The sequence below is a fragment of the Miniopterus natalensis genome, chromosome 5, assembly GCF_054644295.1.
Source record: "Miniopterus natalensis isolate mMinNat1 chromosome 5, mMinNat1.hap1, whole genome shotgun sequence".
NCBI classification, from domain to species: Eukaryota; Metazoa; Chordata; class Mammalia; order Chiroptera; family Miniopteridae; genus Miniopterus; species Miniopterus natalensis.
The window spans coordinates 23479986-23499912 of record NC_142085.1 but is presented as its reverse complement, the minus strand read 5'-3'; the positions used below and the strand labels follow the sequence as shown (position 1 = coordinate 23499912).

At 42.3% G+C, this 19927-nt stretch overlaps 1 protein-coding gene across 1 annotated transcript; it reads left to right on the top strand.

Annotated features, from left to right (window-relative positions):
• The first annotated feature begins 2331 nt into the window (after positions 1-2331).
• On the top strand, positions 2332-18512 carry KLHL31 (kelch like family member 31). Its single transcript, XM_087817448.1, has 3 exons — positions 2332-2431; positions 14291-15495; positions 17654-18512. The coding sequence occupies exons 2-3, from the start codon at positions 14324-14326 to the stop codon at positions 18384-18386; spliced, it is 1905 nt and encodes a 634-aa protein (XP_087673574.1). The 5' UTR covers positions 2332-2431; positions 14291-14323; the 3' UTR covers positions 18387-18512.
• Positions 18513-19927: the final 1415 nt, after the last annotated feature.

Below are 19927 nucleotides of genomic sequence, written 5' to 3'. Positions count from 1 at the left end.
AAAGGCACATCTTGGGCTCCCCTTCTGACATACTTCATCAGAATAAATATTTAACAAGGTCCCCCAGTAATTCTGTGTACATTAAAGTTTGAGAACCAGCATTCTAATTGACTTCCTATTGGTAGTATGAACTAAGAAACTGATAAATTACCAGATCTATAATCTATAGCAAATAGGTATATTTTGAGGGCTGTAGGTTATTGTCCTGCTGTTATTTCAGGTATAAAAGCTTTTTGAAAAGACAATTGTCACCCTGGCTGGTGTGGCTCAATGGTTAGACTGTTGTCCTGTGTACCAGAGGATCGTGGGTTCAATTTCTGGTCAAGGGCATGTCCCTGGGTTGCAGGTCCAGGTCTGGGCTCGTGTATGAGGTAACCAATTGATGTGACATTGATGTTCCTCTCTCTGCCCCCCTCCTCCCTCCCTTCCATTCTCTAAAATAAGTGGAAAAGATATCATAAATACTGATATAAGGCTGATTTTTATCATAGTAAGAATAGAGGTGAATGCCCAGGACCTTTCCTGGAGCCAAGGAGGTGGAAACAAGAAGGATCGCTTGGGAGTCACCCTTTAATAGCTTTACGTAAACCACAGAATTAGGAACTCCTCTGATTTACTTCTGACACATTCTGGGCTGGAGATCTATGGATGGAAGCAAAGAATTTTTAAAAATACACAACAAAAATAGTTTTCTGTACTAAAAGGCTGGCTGTAATTCAAATAGAAGTGGTAACTAAGACATACCCAATGAGTTGAGAGGTGTCAGGAGAACCAGAAGCCAATACATAGAATCTTAGAGTTAGAAAAATAACAGAGATGATCCAATGCAAGTGCCCAGCCAGAGCGAGAGTCCCTTCTGTGTCACCCAGTCCCATGGCTTCTTTTACTTCCATCCCTCTAATCATTGGGAACTGGCTCCTTTTCTTCATTAGAACCCATTTCCATCATCAAAACCCAGTTGTCATAAGAGTTTTCCTTTCTTGTTTTTTAGTTAGTTCCCTGGAATTTCTATCCACTGGTCCTAATTTTTGACACCTTAAGCTACAAAAATTTTAAATGAATTTTCTTGCTGCATAACAGCCCCCAAAACACTAGCACTCAGGAGTCTCATGTATCCCACATCCTCTCTTAGTCCTACCTTTCTGCAGGTGGTCCCAATATCACAGCTCTGAAGCTCCTTCACTCCAGCCAGCTCCTTCAGGGTGCAGAATGATTTCTCAGTGTGCCAAGGCATCAAAGCAATACTTAACACGTGATCTGACTAATAAAGAATAACCAGAGAATTTCTTTTTTATTATTTTTATTAATTTTTAAATGATTTTTTAAATTGATTTTTAGAGAGAGAGGAAGGGAAAGGGAGAGAGAGAAACATTGATGTGAGAGGCAAACATTGATCAGCTGCCTCCTGCACACCCCCTACCAGGGATTGAGCCCACAACCCAGGGAATTGAACCAGGGAATGTGCCCTGCCAGGGAATTGAACCAGCAACCCTTTGGTGCACTGGACAACATCCAACCAACTGAGCCACGCCGGCCAGGGCCAGAACATTTATTTTCCATGATCTACTTTTCTATTATTGCAGCCTAATATCAGTTTAACTTTTTTAGCAGCCATTTCACACTCTTGGTGCCTATTAAAAGCTTGCGGTCAATTATAATCCTCTGAATTTTTTTTTCACATGAAGTGTTGCCAAAGTGGATATTTTCTCAGCTTGCATGTGTCCTAGAGTGTATTAATCCTAGACCTCCCTATGAATCACGGAATAATCGAGCACTGGTCGTGAACTTCACTATTGAACTAGACATTGACTCTAATAATGCCAGCGCCTATGTCAGGTACCAGCAACCTTGTTCTTGCAAACATGTGCTGTTCTTCTAAAGAACACTCTATTTATAAACTCACTCTTCTCAGAGGACCTGAGGTGACCAGCCTATTTACTTTCTAGAAGCTCATTTTTACCCACAACCTTCCCTTCCCAGTATGTGCACTCTGATCTTTGCTCCCAACAATTACATACCCACCTAATGAATTTTCTTTCCTCACACCCAGGTTGATTGAGCTCTTAACTTAAAAACAAACAAACAATACAACAACAACAAAAAGACAACAAAAACTAGGCAGATCAAGAAACCCAACCCCTCTCCTCCAACCAGGGCTCCGCCCTCTGCCCCAGGGTGGCCTGGAGTTGAAGGCCAAAGAGGGAGAGGAGGGCTCACAGGGCTGCTGGGGCGACGCGCAGGCTCAGCTGCTTTAGCCAGTGGGACTGCAAAGGGTCACTCTAAAAATTGCTGCTGGGACTTGTCAGGTGGCTGCTGGTGGCTCCCCACCGGATTTTCCTTCTCCCTCTCTCTCTCCACAGATTGCCTCCCAAGAGGAGTTGCTGCTGACACTTCATCATCACAAGTCGGGGACGCCACTCAACACAGGAGGGTAAGGAGCTGGGGCCACACTCTCCGATTCCCGTCTTCCAGACTCTGGGGTGTGTGGCCCTGTGGGTGGGAGAGGGTGGCATGTCTAAGTGCTTGCAGAGCTATTTCTCTGAAGGCATCTACAGCTGGGTCCGATTGCTCATGTCCCTGATCTGAATTTGGGAGCCAGAAACCATTTTCTTGAAATTGAAGGAATGTGATACATTAGGCGACTGTCATAGTCATAGAAAAGTCATGAGAGGATGCTTTAAAATAGTAAAATGACTTGTAATTTCTAACAATAAGTTTAAGACTCTAGAGTCTGATGTATGTTTTTCTTCCTCTATTTTATAAAGAAGAGGGGGGAATTTAAATTCTTAGGTTTTGTTCACAAAGCTTAGAATTTCTTCTCCATTTTTACGGAAGGATGTAAACATTTGGTACCCAATAACTTTAGATAAAATGCAATTAATGTTAATAAAATAGGTAGCAAAAAAAGTCAGAGAACTCTTTGAATTTCCATAAATATAACCTATTTACAAAATAGAAATCCCCCCAGAAAAAAAGAACAAATTTGTAATTTATCTGTAAAACAAGTTTTTGTTCTAAATGTGCACATATGGTTATGCAGACATAGGTTTTAGATTAGAAACTATGTTGGAAATGAAACGGTAAAGTGGAACCCCCCCACACCCCACCCCCATGTTGGACTTGGCTTAAAACGGCAAGCAGCAGAGCAGAGCAGAGCATTTCTATGTTTCTATTCCGGGAGTCAGTGCTGATGAGCGGGGACAGATGCAGCACTTGGAATGTGGCCGGGACAGGGGGCACCGGCAGCTGATTCGCCCCTTTGGCAGGAAGACATTCTGGGATCCCAGCTCATTCTGGCATGGGAGTGACAGTGACACTTTAGCACACATGGTTTTTCTGCTTGACCTGTGTAGTCTCTCCCTGGAGACAAGGGTGGAGGGCAGCAGGAACAAGAATGTTCTTAAATATAAAGTGACAATTCTTTTCTATAATCAGTCCTAGGAGCTCTTCCTCTGAGATCTGTCTCAGGCCAGAAGGAACTTGATTCCAAGTGTGATACTTTCACATGGACTTGCCCACTCGTAGACGAGGGTAGAATTATGTTACCATTTCATGGCAGCATCATTCTCAGTCCAGTGGTTCTGGATCTGTTTTGGGTTATGGGTCTTTTTGAGAACCTCAGGATAGCTCTGGGCCCACGCTACAGAAAAATGCACACAAACACACGTTCACAGGTTTCATATCGTTCCCGAAAATGTCATGGAATTCATGGATCACCAACCCAGAAAAAGTCTGCTAGATAAAATACAGGACCAGTTACATTTGAATTTCAGATGAATCACAAACCAGCTTTGAGTATAAGTATATCCCAAATATTGCATGGGATATACTTATACTAAAAAAATGGTTCGTGGTTTATCTGAAATTCAAGTTTATTCACTTTTTTAAAAAAATATATCTTTATTGATTTCAGAGAGAGGAAGGGAGAGGGAGAGGAAGAGACAGAAACATCTAGGATGAGAGAGTTGTCATTGATCAGCTGCCTCCCGCACGCCCCCAACTGGGTATCGAAGCCACAACCCGGGCATGTGCCCTGACCAGGAATCAAACTGTGATCTCCTGGATCATAGGTCAATGATCAACCACTGAGCCACACCCAGCCGGGCTGAAATTCAAAATTAATTGGCCATCTGTGTGTTTTTATTTGCTAAAGCTGGCCACCCAGACCCAGATGCATGACTTCCAGGTGAAGGATCTCTGTCTAAGATGGTTCATCTATGTCTGGTCATGAGGTGATTCCTGGGTCCTAAAAGGCCACACTGGGGAGAGAAGTGATACCAGGACCAGACTTTGACAATTCTGACAACAAAAGCCAGCTGTTTATGCTTAACTCTCTGTAAAATCTTAGAACTGAAAAGTACACATCTCCTCATTTGACAGGTGATTAAACTGAAGTTCTAAAATGTTGGATGTTTTCCTGCGGGTCCATCGGCTGATTAGAAAAAAGTGAACACTGAAACCCAATTTTCAGTTCTATGGCAACCAAAGAGACATTAGTCTTAGAAACTAGATTTCCAATCCTCCCTCCCACCCACCCCCACCCACCAACCCCATACCCCAACACACAAAACAGACTAGGAAAGAGAAAGAGCTATTTTAGTAACATTTTCAGCTAAACCAAACCCAAAAATTTTAACCCTGGTTCTTGCATCTTGTATCCAGGGTTGGAAAATAGAAGTTAACTTGATGTATAGAGTCTATATAATTTATTGATAAGAGTCAAGCATAGGCCACTAGCTAAGTTGAACCATAAGAAATTCATGATATTTGTCTTTAAACAAAAATGGATAATTCCATATTCAACCTAACACTTATAAGGAAGTATTTATTCCCTGGTCAGCAAATTCAGGCAAGACCTCCTGGAACCCATTTCTATTTTTGGCTTACCCACTTATTGGAAGTTTCATATCTTTACTACCCCTCATAGGATAAAGAAATCCACAGACTCTGTTTGTCTCCAAAGAAATGTATCTTACATTTAAAAGGGCAACTCTTTTATTTCAGTGTTTGGAGCTATAAAGAACCATTTCAGGTTCTCCATATCCAAATTTTGAATTTATAAATGACAGTCCTACCTCACTCAGTCTCTATCTTCTCATATGGGAAAGAGCTAACTTTTTAAACTGCTACAGATTTTAACCTACTCTGGATTTAAGGGAGGCAATGTAGGGGGTCAAGGTTCAATCTGGGTTTGACTGTGACCTTGTGCGACCTTGGATACATTTTTAAAACTCTCCCTGAACTTTTATTTCTTCATTTGTAAAATGAATTTAATATAACCTACATTTTAGGATTTTAGTGATGCTCAAATTTAAAAAAATAAAATACTTACCCAGGGTTAAGCACACAGTAAGCACTCAATTAATAAATGCTAGTTATATAATTATTTTTTTAGGTAGAAATGGAGGTAATGATTTACATTTGATTCATAATATAGATTCATGCTTGGTAATTTATATTTAGGAATTATTTATTAATATACTCAAATTTGGCAAATACAAAAGATGATGAAAAATGTGATGGTTCACATAACTGCCCAGCTGTTTATCGGGTGTTGAATGCATGACACTGTCATCATAGAAACGACACAGAGCCAAGATCTGCAGTGGGCTGTGGGAGGGGAGCATGAAGTTGCATCTCTGTTACCCTTCTGCCCAGCTCCTAATGGGGGACACCCAAGAGGCTACTTTGGGTGACAGTGGATGGAGCAGAGAGGGGAGGAGGGTGTGGTGTCCATCACCAGAGGAGAAGTCTCTGGGCGCCCTCCACAGAATGGAGGGCTAGCCCTGGTAGCATAGGGAGCCTTCTACAACCCTCTCACCCTACGGAAAGTCTCTTCTTTCACCCAAAAAAGGGAAGAGACAGGGAGGGACTGGAAATACCTACAAATGGCTGCTTATCCCATTACACAACCTCAGCTGCTGTGGCTAGACCTGCTCTTTCCCCCCTGCCCTGCCATGGTAGGGGCTGTGTGAAGAGTGCCAGGCACTAATAGTCTGGTGTTGGGGGGATGGGGTGGGACTCTGTATAGGTCTTCCTCTCTTTGACCCCAAGGGGCAACTTATTAGTGCTCCCTGGGTTGGGAAGGAGAACCAAGCTCATCGTGCTTTAGAAAAAAACAGAGAAACGGTCTTAAAACTCTCCCAGCCACAGGCCTCTCAGCAAGGCTGTGCTCCTCACATCCAGGCCATGATCCCGGTCAGAGCCATCCCTTGGGTACGGTAACTATGGTGACTGACCTGGCACCCAAGCCTGGAGACTCCCTGAGCAGCTGGCCACAAGGCACTTACTTGTTAAAAAGATAAATAAATAAGCTTTTTCAAAAAACAACAATGATCATTAAAACCCTCTTCCAGCTTTCAAAATGTATGACCCAATGTCTAGGCTATAGTCTAGATTATATATGAACATGTACGTCATTTTTGTAATCTTTTTCTTGCAGCCACATTCTGACTGTCATTGTGACCATCATTGGTGATCACTAATAATATGGCCCGGGAGTGCACAGTGAACATTTGTATAATTGTAGGAAAAACAGTGAGAGTTCCTGTACAAATTGCTTTTGACTACATGTTCACATATGACCTAGTGACTGAGTAATACATTTTTTTAAATATTCAGGACTTTTTCCTAATTGCCCTCTATTAGCCCATAGAATCAGCCTCAGAGCCCGGCACCATCACCAAATGAGTCAACAGAAGTGAATTAAATTGTCCCACTTGACTTTTACACATTGACTCCTAGGCTGCCCTTTTATAACTTCTTTTAAGGTCGCCCTTGCCCTTCATTTAAATGTGATTGTGGAAAGATGCTGGTTAATCAAGTGACATGGTGAACGTATGTGTGTGTGCCCAGTGTGACATGCCTTGTGTCCGTACGCTCCAGAAAGGCCCCAGTGTGAAGGGCCTGGAGAATTCTCGAAGGCTTCCCCATCTGCTAGTGAGAAGGCCACCTCTTGGGCTTTGCTCCCCCGCAATGAGGGAGCCGGTCTTCTCTGCAGTGGGCCCGGGGCACGCAGGCAGCTGCCCTTGTCATTTTTGCTGGCTTGCGGTCCTGCAGTGGCTGGAACCCAAGGGGGCTGATGGAAACGGAAGAGCAGGGCCAGTGGAAGAGCAGTTATCAGGCTGTGGGGCCGGTGAATATCTCTGCAGCCTAGAGGACAGCAGAGCTTTGCCCAGCTTCGAAGAAGTGGCCCAGATCCTCAGACTCCTCTGGGGGGCCTGCAGTGACCTTATTGGAGGAACGTGGCACAGACTGAGAACACCTGGGCAGGTAGATGGACAGCCTCTCCCTCAAGGTGCAAACCCAGGAATAGAATGGCACGGCAGCTCTAGCAAAGACAGACAATTTATGAGCACATCTGGGGAAATACGTCCACCAGGAAAGGAAGTTATCCACAGGCTGTGATTTTAATAGTCTCCTTTTTTTCATATTTACAAAATATTTATTTTACTAAGTGCTTGAAATTATATGTCACTTCTACTTTCGGTGATTAATTACAAATTCATCAAGGATCTGAAGATGGTCAGGTGAGAACTTCACATCCTACTCCTATTACTTTTTATTTTTATTATGATGATAGAGTAAGGTAGAGTTTTGCATTTTTAAATTGAATGTATTGGGATGACAATGGTTAATAAAGTTATATAGGTTTCAAGTGTACAATTCTATAATGCATCACCTGTATATAGTATTATGTGTTCATCATCCAATGACTAGTCTCCTGTCACAGTGGTCTCCTGCTGGCTTCTTTGCCTCTACCTCCCCTAGGGAGAGCTAAAGAAGCCAATTACTTCTACAAAGTGATTCTGAGGGCTCTAAAAGCCCTCTCTCATTTAAAAAAATAGATATTAAAATATTAAGATTATTAAGATTAAATATTATTCAAAGAATAAAATATATATACAGGGGTGGGAAAAGGTGGTTTACAATTGTAAGTATGTGAAATTATTATTCTTGTAGCATTTATTGATTATTGTGTTATTTACCATATGAACAACTGTAAACCTACTTTTGCCCACCCGTGTGTGTGTGTGTGTGTGTGTGTGTGTGTGTGTGTGTGTGTGTGTTCCACAGTGGCTACTCTTAGAAATTTGTGAGCCATAGAAGGACACTGATAAAAAAACAAAAAAATCCACCAAAACACATGCATATCTGGGAGGAAGAGTAGACATGTTCATTAATGATGAGCCTGCGTTATTTCTCAGACTAGCTAACATATATACATATGTAACACATAACGTAACTGTCCCCAGTAGAGTCCTGGAGAAACGGGACACAGGCAAGAGAGTCCAGACAGAGAGGGTCACGAAGGTTTCCACGGGAAGGGAAGAGCTGAGGGCCAGGCAGTGGAGGCCAGAGAAGGCGGGCCCGGGAGGGCTTACTGGTTTCACTCCGGTGGGCCTCTCCCCTCCCGGAGGTTTCTGAACCTTTCCCCGTTACCCACTCACTCACCAAGTTCCCCCCGTTCCTGGCAGGCCAGAGCCTGAAGTGCAGGCCTAGCATCGCCTGCCCACTGTCCCCCCGTGACCGCGGTCACCCTGGTCTGCGCGCTGTGCTGAACCACGACCCCCTGCTTCAGCCTGAGGCGGTTCCTCTCCAGCTGACCTTCTGCCTCCTGCACCCGCTCCTCTTAACAACCCTTTGGTACGAGGGCCAGCGAGACTCTTGTTTCCAGCAAACCCTCCCACTCTAACACCACCCCCATCAAAATAGTTTCTTTTCATTTGAATCTTCAAGTCCAGGCTCGTAGATTCAGTCTAGTCCATGTCATCTGTTGTTTTGCTTATACAACCTATAGCCAACTATCCCGGGTTTTCCAAACTTCCAGGACCACCTTTATCCTTTATATCAAAATAAAAACAACCTGTTCCTCAGGTTATATAATCGCACAAATTCCATTTCTCTCCCTGGTGTTTTCAAAAATCCCTGCGAAATGTTCACATATTCCAGAAATCCCTGCTGGCTGCCGTAGGCCAGCTCTCAACCTGAGCCCTCTATGCTCGTCCCATGTCACCTCCTGTTCCTCATGATGGCTTCTCCATGATGTGGCAGCTTTTTCTGATTCACTGCACCCCAAAGCTAAACAGTTCACCTCCTTTACTTCCAAAGAAACAATGAACAACGGTTGTCGACATTAATGAAAACGATTCCGTTTTTTTTGAGCACTCACTTTTTGCCAGATACTCTTCCAACTACTGCACCCGCATTTCTTCGCTGAGCTTTCACTAACAGCCCTACAGGCAGGCCGATTATTAGCTTCACTTTAGACAGAAGTGGAGACCCCACGAGGGTAGGTAATTTATCTACGGCAAGTCGCACTTCAGGTAAATAGTGGCGCTGGCATTTATGTTGTATTTTTATTATCATTCATTTTGAAATATTATCTAATTTCCCTTGTGATTTCTTCTTTGACTCATGGGTTATTTAGAAGTGTATTGTTTAATGTGCAAATATTGGTGGTTTTCCTAGATATTTATTGTTGTTAATTTTTAATTTAAAATTACAGTATGATCAGAGAACATACTCTGTATGACTCCAAAGCTTTTAAATTTACTAAGACATGTTTTGAGGCCCAGCACAGAATCTGTCGTGGCAAATGTACTATATACACTTGACAAGGATTTGTAATCTGCAGTGGTTGTGTGTGACATTCTAGAAATATCAATTAAGTCAGGGTGATGAATAATGTTGTTCAGATAATCTATACCTTTACTGATCTTTTTTCTAGTTATTCTATCAGTTGCTAAGAGTTATTAACATTCTCAAATATAACTGAGGACTTGCCTGTTTCTCCCTTCACATATTTTGAAGCTCCTATTTGCATATATCCATTACGATTGTATCTTCATGATGATATGACCTTTTTATCATGATGAAATTCCCTTTTTATCACTGGTAATTGTTTTTTCTTGAAGTGTATTTTATCTGATATTAATATAGCCAGTCCAGTCTTCTTATGTCCACTATTTCTGTGGTAAATCTTTTTCTACCCATTTATTTTTCACCTATCTGTGTCTTTATATTTATAGTGAGTCTCTTGTAGATAGCATGTATTTTTGGGTCTTATTTTTCTTATTCATTCTGACAGTCTTGTGCCTTTAAATTAGAATGTTTCACCCATTAACATCTAATATAATTACTAATATAATTGGATTTAAGTTTACCATTAAATTATTTTTCTATTTGTTTCCTCTAATTTTATTCCTCTGTTCTAACTTTCCTGCCAGTTTTCGAATTCCATCTAAATTTATCTATTGGTTTTTCAGATATATTTTGCATTCTTTAAATGGTTGTTCTAGGGCTCTGCTGTTCAATACCATGGTTGTCAGTCACCTGTGACTATTAAACACTTGAAATGTGGCTAGTTCCAAATAAGCAGTGTTGTAAGTATAGGACACACTCTGGATTATGAAGAGTTAGTATGAAAAAAAGTAAAATATCATATTAATAATTTTATAGCAATTGCATTTTGAAATAACATTTTGTATATAGTAGGTTGAATAAAATAGTTCTAGGTAGTTTCGCTATGAGCATCTTTGCCACAAGCATTTTTGTCACATAACTAGTTGACCATAAGGCAATTTCACAGTGAAAGATAAAAGAATGGAATATAAAAGAGGGACAGTAAAAAGGACATGATGAAGCATGAAAAATTAATAACAAAATTAAAGACTATTGCAAAAAAGTGAAAATATATTGTCTTTGAAGTCTTTCATTCAAGAGTATTTTACTCTCTTTTTTCACAGTAATTTCTCCCTTTATTAAGAGAGGTATCAGTTTCCAACTAAAGAATCGATAATAAATGCTCTCAAAAACTGTTGTGAATTAGTAGCTGCCTCTTTTATATTTGCCATAGCTTGGTAAACTTTTGATTTTGACGGGTGGGTGGAATGACTGTGCCAACTGAAGGATTTGCAAAAACTGATACAGTATGTTATCATTTTCCAGTATAGCATACAAGCTGGCTTTACATGTAGCTTTGCAGACTGGCCTTATATGTAGTTGTTTTAAATATGTAGTTCTTTTATTGATTTTTTTTATAGAGAGAGAGGAAGGGAGAGAGAGGGCAAGATCAATTGGCTGCCCCCGCACGCCCCCTACTGGGGATCCAGCCTGCAACCCGGAATGTGCCCTGACTGGGAATTGAACCAGTGACCTCTCTGTGCATGAAACGACACTCAGCTAACTGAGCCACACCAGCCAAGACAATATGTAGTTGTTTTAAGACCACTGGGTCTACCTGTCACTGTATAGACCTTTATGAGAACTAAGATTTATGTAATATAAAAAATGGGAGTATGTGAGAACTTTGTCAATGGAGAAATGAAATCAAACTGACAACCAGTTATTTTATCTTTTATGGCAAAATTGCCTATGGCCAATTAGTTCCACAGAAAAATGTTTGCAGAAAAAATGCTTGAGGCAAAGATGTTTACTGCAAAACTACTGGACACAGAATAAAATATGTTATTAAAATTAATTTCACCAGTTTCTTTTTACCTTTTTAGTATGACTACGGAAAATTTTAAAATTCATATGTGGCTCATTTATATTTCTATGTGACAGCACTACCCTAGTGATTGCAATATGCAAATTTAAGTTTTTCACAGGCCCTATGGTTAGTATTGTACCACTTCACGTAAAACATAGAAACCTTGCAACTGTGCACACTCATTTACTGCCATCACTCCTTCTTTTGTGCTGTAATTGTCACATGTACCACATCTGTGGACATGATAAATCCCACAAGACAATGTTTCCATTTTTGCTTTGGGGAGTCAAATATATTTTACAGAACTTTAGAGAAAAAATAGTTTCTTATATTTACCATCTCTGATGCTCTTCATTTCTTCCTGAAGATTTAAGTTTCCACTGGGCTTTGTGTTATTCCCAGCTCACTTTCCAGTGGGTGTGGTTGCCACAGACTCTAGCCTCTGGTTCTTTAAAGCAGCAGTGCTCACTCCTGGGGCTGTACCACCTGCAGCCTGCTTGTAGGCAGAATGCAACCAAATCCAATTGCTTTTAAAAAGTCGGGGGGAGGGGCAACTCATTCTACATTATTCCCCTTTTCCAACCCTTGAATCCTCTACAAAATCACCTTTTTTTTTTTTTTACATTTCCTAACATCAGTTTTCCTCATTTCTCTCCCTACTCTCCCCGTCCCCACCCTGCCCCAAGCTTGTAGGTTCTGTCTTTGGGACAGTCTATCAGATGGGAGCTTCACTTGGCTTTATGACCAATAGTGGAGTTTAGAGCTGCTGCTTACACCCAGGCAGTTCTGCGTCAGATGCTGAGGCCTTCACAACTCTTCTGTATGATATTCCTAAAGGCATGGAGTGAGCTGGTCAGCAGTTTATCCAGCTTTATTCAGGATACTTGAGAATACCTCAATTAAGGATGGTATAAGAGAAAAACCATGCAGAAAAGGAAGAGTTAAAGCTGGATATCAGATATTATTGCTCCAAGAATCACCACTTTATTTGGAATTTCCCGTTGGCCCTTTGTCTCCTTTGTCCCAGCATATCACCGTGTTGTATTCTCTCTTTACCCCAGAAACCTCCATTTTCACTAGAAGAAACAAAAAAACCCTTAAAATCAAAATAATCTCAGAGAAGTTACACCCTATCCCTAGGCCGAGTACGTTTCAGTATAGTATCAGTTGTTAAAATGCTGAGATCCCCGTGCAATGACTTGGTAAATAACCATATAGCAGCTTCCCTGACCCCTCCTCTCCCAACTGCCTCTCACTCCTTCAGCCCCCTCCCGGGACCCCTGTGCCTCACTGTAATCCAGCAGCTGGAGACTTCCACAGGTACCAAGGTGAGCCTCTGGAACCCAGCTCCAGCACTGTGAATCCATACTAGTTAGTTAGTAGGTGCCCTGTTTTACCAGTTGTTGAACTATCCACTCCATATGTTACCAATGAAATAATCTATTAATGACAGATAAACAGAATATTGAGCATTTCCGTCTGAAGCATTCAGATTACTCTCCAGGTTTCAGATGTCTTCCAAAACAACCAGTAGTTATCAGCCCTACATCCACAGAGTCTTTGTCCATTTTTAAATTGGATTACCTTGTTCTCATTGATTTGTAGGAGCTCTTTAAATATTGTCTCAATTGGCCTTTCATCTGTGAAAAAATGTTACCAATGTTTGTTTTCACAGACTGTTGCTTGTCTTTTAAACAGTTGGTGTTGTTTTGTAGAACTTTTCATTTTTCCTCTATCTTGAGATATTTCAGTCTTTTCCTTTATGGCTTCTGAATTTTGTGTTATACCTAAGAGGGCCTTTCTCACTTTAAGATTAAAAAAGGAAGCTACTTTGCCCTAGTTCTTGTGTAAATGTTGTGTGTGTGTGAGAGAGAGAAAGAGAAATTTAGATATTTAACTCATCTGGAAACTATCTTAGTGAATATGTAGAGTAGAAATCAATTGAACTAATGCTATCATTACAAGTCCTTACCCATTGATTTTTAAGTGTCACATTTATTTATTTATATACATATATACATAAATATATGTATATTCTACATTTTACATGGATTCCTGAATTTTAGTATTTTATTGAGGAAAACTTCAGAATAGTTATAACTCACTTTTTCATGAGAGTAAACCAAGCCCTTCAAATGATGTTAAACTATTTCATAATTTCTGTACCGCTAGATCTGAGAATATTTGGTCATTTCTGCTATATAAAGTTACTTGGCAATACAGCTCTGGAGTGGTATCATTTGATAATATAAATATTTCTAGAATTGTCTTTGATGCTGAAGTAAACTGTCAATAAAACGGGTATCTATTGTAATGTAAGCTTTTTAATCTATTTTTGAGGATTAATCTACATTATGCCACTAAAATTTTTTATTTTATATTAAAAAAAACACTTCTCAATGTAGCAATTCAAAATCAAAGAACAATTAAAATAAACTAACAAAGTGGAGGCAGACATAGATACAGAGAACAGACTGACAGCTGTTCAGGGGGGTTGGAAGCTGGGTGAAAGGGTGAACAGATTAAGCAAAGAAAAAGACGAACGACTCCTGGACACAGACAACAATATGGTGATTGCCAGAGGGAAGGGGGGAGAAGTAGAAGAAGGTAAAAGGGGGATAAATGGTGATGGAAGGAGACTTGACTTGGGGTGCTGAACACACAATACAATATATAGATGATGTATTGTAGAATTGTACACCTGAAACCTGCATAATTTTATTAACCAATGTCACCCCCCATAAAATTAATTTATAAATAAATAAAATAATACTATTCCTTTTTTTCTTTTTCTAGCAAGTTCTTTATTCTGACCGTGTATTTGCCAACATGGCCCCCAAAAAGAAGACTGTCAGAAAGAACAAAGGAGAAATCAATGAGATGACCATAATTGTAGAAGACAGTCCCCTAAACAAACTAAATGCTTTAAATGGGATCCTAGAGGGAGGCAACGGCCTTAGCTGCATTTCTTCTGAATTAACAGATGCTTCTTATGGCCTCAACCTCTTGGAAGGTTTAAGTAAAATGCGGCAAGAGAGCTTCCTTTGCGACTTAGTCATTGGCACCAAAACCAAATCCTTTGATGTTCACAAGTCAGTGATGGCTTCATGCAGTGAGTACTTTTACAACATCCTAAAAAAAGACCCATCTACTCAACGGGTGGATCTCAATGAGATCTCCCCGCCGGGCCTGGCCACTGTCATTGCCTATGCCTACACCGGAAAGCTGACTCTCTCCTTGTACACGATAGGAAGCGTTATTTCTGCTGCTGTTCATCTTCAGATCCATACCCTTGTAAAGATGTGCAGTGATTTTCTGATCCGAGAGATGACTGTTGAGAATTGCATGTACATCGCTAACATTGCTGAAACGTACTCTCTGAAAAACGCAAAAGCAGCAGCCCAAAAGTTTATCCGGGATAACTTCCTTGAATTTGCAGAGTCAGATCAGTTTATGAAACTCACGTTTGAGCAAATTAACGAACTTCTCATGGATGACGACTTACAGTTGCCTTCTGAAATAGTGGCATTCCAGATTGCTATGAAATGGCTCGAATTTGACCAAAAGAGGATGAGGTATGCTGCAGATCTCCTGAGCAATATTCGCTTTGGTACCATCTCTGCACAAGACCTGGTCAATTGCGTTCAGTCGGTACCGAGAATGATGCAAGACGCTGACTGTCACAAACTACTCGTGGATGCCATGAACTACCACTTACTCCCGTATCATCAAAACACATTGCAGTCCAGGCGCACGAGAATCCGCGGGGGCTGTCGCGTCCTGGTCACTGTCGGGGGACGACCAGGCCTTACTGAGAAGTCCCTTAGTAGAGACGTCTTGTATAGAGACCCTGAAAATGGATGGAGCAAGCTTACAGAAATGCCAGCCAAGAGTTTTAATCAGTGTGTGGCTGTGATGGATGGATTTCTTTACGTGGCCGGTGGGGAAGACCAGAACGATGCAAGGAATCAAGCCAAGCATGCGGTCAGCAATTTCTGCAGGTACCTGATCCTTTATTGGAAGTGGCTCAATATTGCGGGGAAAATTGCCCTGACATAGCAGTAAGTTAGTCATGCCTATTAGCTTAGTCCATTAGCTCAGTAAACTAATAATAAAAATAACGCCACATTATACTTATACACAACACATCACAGTCCATAAAGTCCACTCATGTTCTGTAGATTTCCGAATAAGCCAGCGAAAGTGGGATTATTCTGATTCTACGTGTGAGAAATCTGATACCCAGAGAGGTTACTACTGTTAGTAAGTGGCAATAAACATTTTCTCGTTTCTAGTCAGGTGCTCTTCACAGTACACTGCTTTTCTGAATGACACTGGGTACAAATTTAGTTTTAAACACTAAGTGATAAGAAAGATTAAAATAATACAAAATTTCTTTTAAGTGGCTTACTGATGACTGTCAGATTTATAATTGGCAAATAGAGTGAGATGATTAAAAATGTGGCAGCTAATTAATTTTAAACACTTATTCGGCCCTGCCGGCGTGGCTCTGGTTGAGCGTTGACCCAGGAACTAAGAGATCACAGTTCTATTCCTGGTCAGGGCACATGCCGAGTTGTGGGCTCGATCCCCAGTAGGGGGCGTGCAAGAGGCAGCCAATCAATGCTGTTTCTCTCTCATCAGTGTTTCTCTCTATCCCTCTCCCTTCCTCTCTCTCTAAAAATCAATAAAAACACCAAAAACAAACAAACAAAAAACCCCATTTATTGAAGACTAAATATTAGAGAAAATGTCAATATTTTTGAAGCATGAAGAAAGGGTAAAGGACATGATAAATTCTTCAGAAAACAGAATTCAAGTGCCATCTTAGTTTTGTATATTTATGGTACAAAATTAAACTTTTATGTATATGAAATGTCCAGAAAGTCATGCTCACAAAGTCAAACATAACTAATGAGCAAGATCTGAAAATTTGTATAGTATATGATGAGAAATAGTCTTCATTTCATTGTGTGTTATTTAAGTGAATTCAAACAATTAGTTGATTTTTAGCCTTTAATTTATAACTTCAGTTTGTGTGTGTGTGTGTGTGTGTGTGTGTTTTATCTTTATTGATTTCAGAGAGAGGAAGAGAACGGGAGAGAGATAGAAACATCCATGATGAGAGAGTCACTGATCGGCTGCCTCCTGCACGCCCCGGCTAGGGATCCAGCCCGCAACCCAGGCATGTGCCCCGACCAGGAATCCAGCCGAGATCTCCTGGATCCTAGGTCCATGCTCAACCGCTGAGCCACGCCCAGCTGGGCTACAACTTTAGTTTTGACTTAGAGGTTACATGATGAATGAACATCAAACAGATGAAGTGAATTCTGTGCTTACAATATTTTGGACCTATATAAACAGGAAATCATATTTTACTATAACTGCTTATTTTCCTCCACTGATAATTCAACTATTCGTACTCAAATCACTGTTTTTGCAATATTGATTTTAAGGCTTACGGTATAATTACTGTAATATCGAACACTGAAAAAATAGATCCCTACACTAAAAAAATTATCACCTACTAAAAAGTGCTAGAGAATAGAAAACTGTTCAAAATTAAGGCTTTGTTAATGTTTCTGGACGTGAGTCCCATTGATCTCGTTCTAAACAGATGATAAAAGACTTGGTCGAGTAACAGTTCTAACTGTTGCAATGGCCAGGACAGGTGTAGGAGGGGGTTGTGAGAAGTGGAGAAATCCAATTAGGCAACTCCTATCTTAAGCAGCGAGAACGAGCGAGGGGTGGCCGGTGTCTGAAGCCGCGTGGGACTGGCTTTCATGCAGCAGCGTCCCCTTTTCTGAGTGCCACAAATACGCGGTGTGCGCCCCGCGCTCCAAACGCAACCTCACAGGTCCTGCCCGATGATGTTCGAATGTGGAGGAAGGGGGACTGGCAGGCCTGTCTCCGTAGGGTCTTCAGGAAGTAAACTGATAGGCGGGAGAAGGGGCGTCACCAATGCCGGCCTTGCTTTTCCCAAGTGTCACACTTTTTTCACCGGTGGAGAGAAACAGCAGCCTCCAGGCGAGGAGCTGCGCTTTGTCAGCAGCCTCCTCGCACGGACGGTGCCCAGGCTCTCCCGTGGGGGGGTGTGGCGTCACACGGGGTCCCCGGCGGCCGCCAACCAGGCTGTCACCCTTCCTCTGCCGTTCCTAGATACGACCCCCGCTTCAACACCTGGCTACACCTGGCCAGCATGAACCAGAAGCGCACGCACTTCAGCCTGAGCGTGTTCAACGGGCTCCTGTACGCCGTGGGCGGCCGCAACCTCGAGGGCAGCCTGGCCTCGCTGGAGTGCTACGTGCCCTCCACCAACCAGTGGCAGCCCAAGGCGCCCCTGGAGGTGGCGCGCTGCTGCCACGCCAGCGCCGTCAGCGACGGCCGCCTGCTGGTGACCGGCGGCTACATCGCCAACGCGTACACGCGCTCCGTGTGCGCCTACGACCCGGCCGGGGACTCGTGGCAGGAGCTGCCGAGCCTGAGCACGCCCCGCGGCTGGCACTGCGCGCTCTCGCTGGGCGACAGGGTGTACGTGATGGGGGGCAGCCAGGTGGACCCGCGCGGGGAGCGCGTGGACGTGCTGGCCGTGGAGTGCTTCAGCGCCGCCACGCGCCAGTGGAGCTCGGCCGCGCCGCTGCCGGTGGGCGTGAGCACCGCGGGCGCCTCGGCGCTGCACGGCCGCGCCTACCTGGTGGGCGGCTGGAACGAGGGCCAGAAGAAGTACAAGAAGTGCATCCAGTGCTTCAGCCCCGAGCTCAACGAGTGGACGGAGGACGACGAGCTGCCCGAGGCCACCGTGGGCGTGTCCTGCTGCACCCTCGCCATGCCCAACCACGTGACGCGCGAGTCCCGCGCCAGCTCCGTGTCCTCCGCGCCAGTCAGTATCTGAGCCGGGGAGGTGCGGAGACGCCGGGAAGAACACATGTATTTATCCGTGGTCAGCCTTCGAGTGTGCGCAAAGGAAAATATGTAACATTTACTACAAGGATTGTATTATCTACCTCTTTTTTTTTTTTTTTTTAAAAAGCAAAATTCAGGGCCATAGCCAACAAAGAAAAATAGGATTTATTTCAGCGGCCGCTGGGTGGCAGACAGGAATCGCTGCAGGCACACTGACATCGCCGCCCGGCTCCCAAAGGCGTGGCGGTTACACCCACATTTGAGACGCTCGCTCTGCACTTTAGTACCCGTGACACTGTCCTGAGCAAGGGATTGCGCCTACAAAGTGTCTTTCCCCCTCTGTTTTCTTTAGGAAGCTGAAAATAATCATTGATATGTTTTATTTTTTTATTTTTTAAAAAATATATCTTTATTGACTTCAGAGAGAGGAAGGGAGAGGGAGAGAGAGAGATAGAAACATCAATGAAGAGAGAGTCCTTGGGGATCAAGCCCACAACCTGGGCATGTGCCCTGACCGGGAATCGAACCCGGATCGCCTGGATCCTAGGTCGATACTCAACCGCTGAGCCACGCCCTGCCGGGCGATATGTGTTTTATTTTAAAAGGAACTGTCTACTATGACAAGATTTGATTCTGTATTTCAGTGCAGTTTCTTTTCCTGTGCGTGACTGAGCAAAGGATTTTGAAAGGCATCCCATCACAACGCCCTAGCGCTTAAAACGAAGTCTCACTGGAAAGGAAGGGGGATCCCACCCCGGGGCTGTCAAGGTGATGCCTTTGGTTTATCTTTGAGCCCCTTCTTCCTCCTGCCTCTCAAGCCCCAGTGTATTTCCATCATAAAATTCTGCTCTCCAAGAAGGAATCGGTATTAGTCATTTCTCTTCTAGGGTCAATTCAAATCTTTTTGTCGTTTCGCCTAGAAGTATTTGCGCTTTAAGCCATGTTCCCTGTTAAAGGAATTGCAAGTATCTTGCTCTTGCGCTAAAACCTACAACAAGATGATAAAAAGCAACCTTCACTGTACTGTAAGCTCCAGGAAGAACACCAACTAAAACTACATCCTAAGAACCATTAAAGTTTCTATCTCCTGAAGGTTATACAGCCAATAACAATAATTTGATTTCTCCCAGTCTTTTACATAGATGAAAATGAAGCAAACATTTGGAATTCTTGGATTTGACCTTAACAGGATGAATGGGTTGTCCTGCTGGTAAATGCCATTGTTTCTCATTTCACAGCAGTCCTCCTGATTTCTTAATTAAATGTCTAATACAGTCATTTCACATGGACATATTAAAATAATTTATGCCTATTCTGGTACATATTTTTAACCTCATTGGCTCCAAATTAGCTTTGCAAGTTAAAGTGTATCCACTTGATATCATTTTTTCCTACACGTTTGCCAAGTTTTGGAGCAAAGGAATGAATGTAGTAAATGGTACATATTTTCCTTTCTTGTAATTTATCACTTTATCCTTTGATTGTTTATTTGTTTTGGAGAGGAAGTGGCCTATCAATTATGGGTCCTAT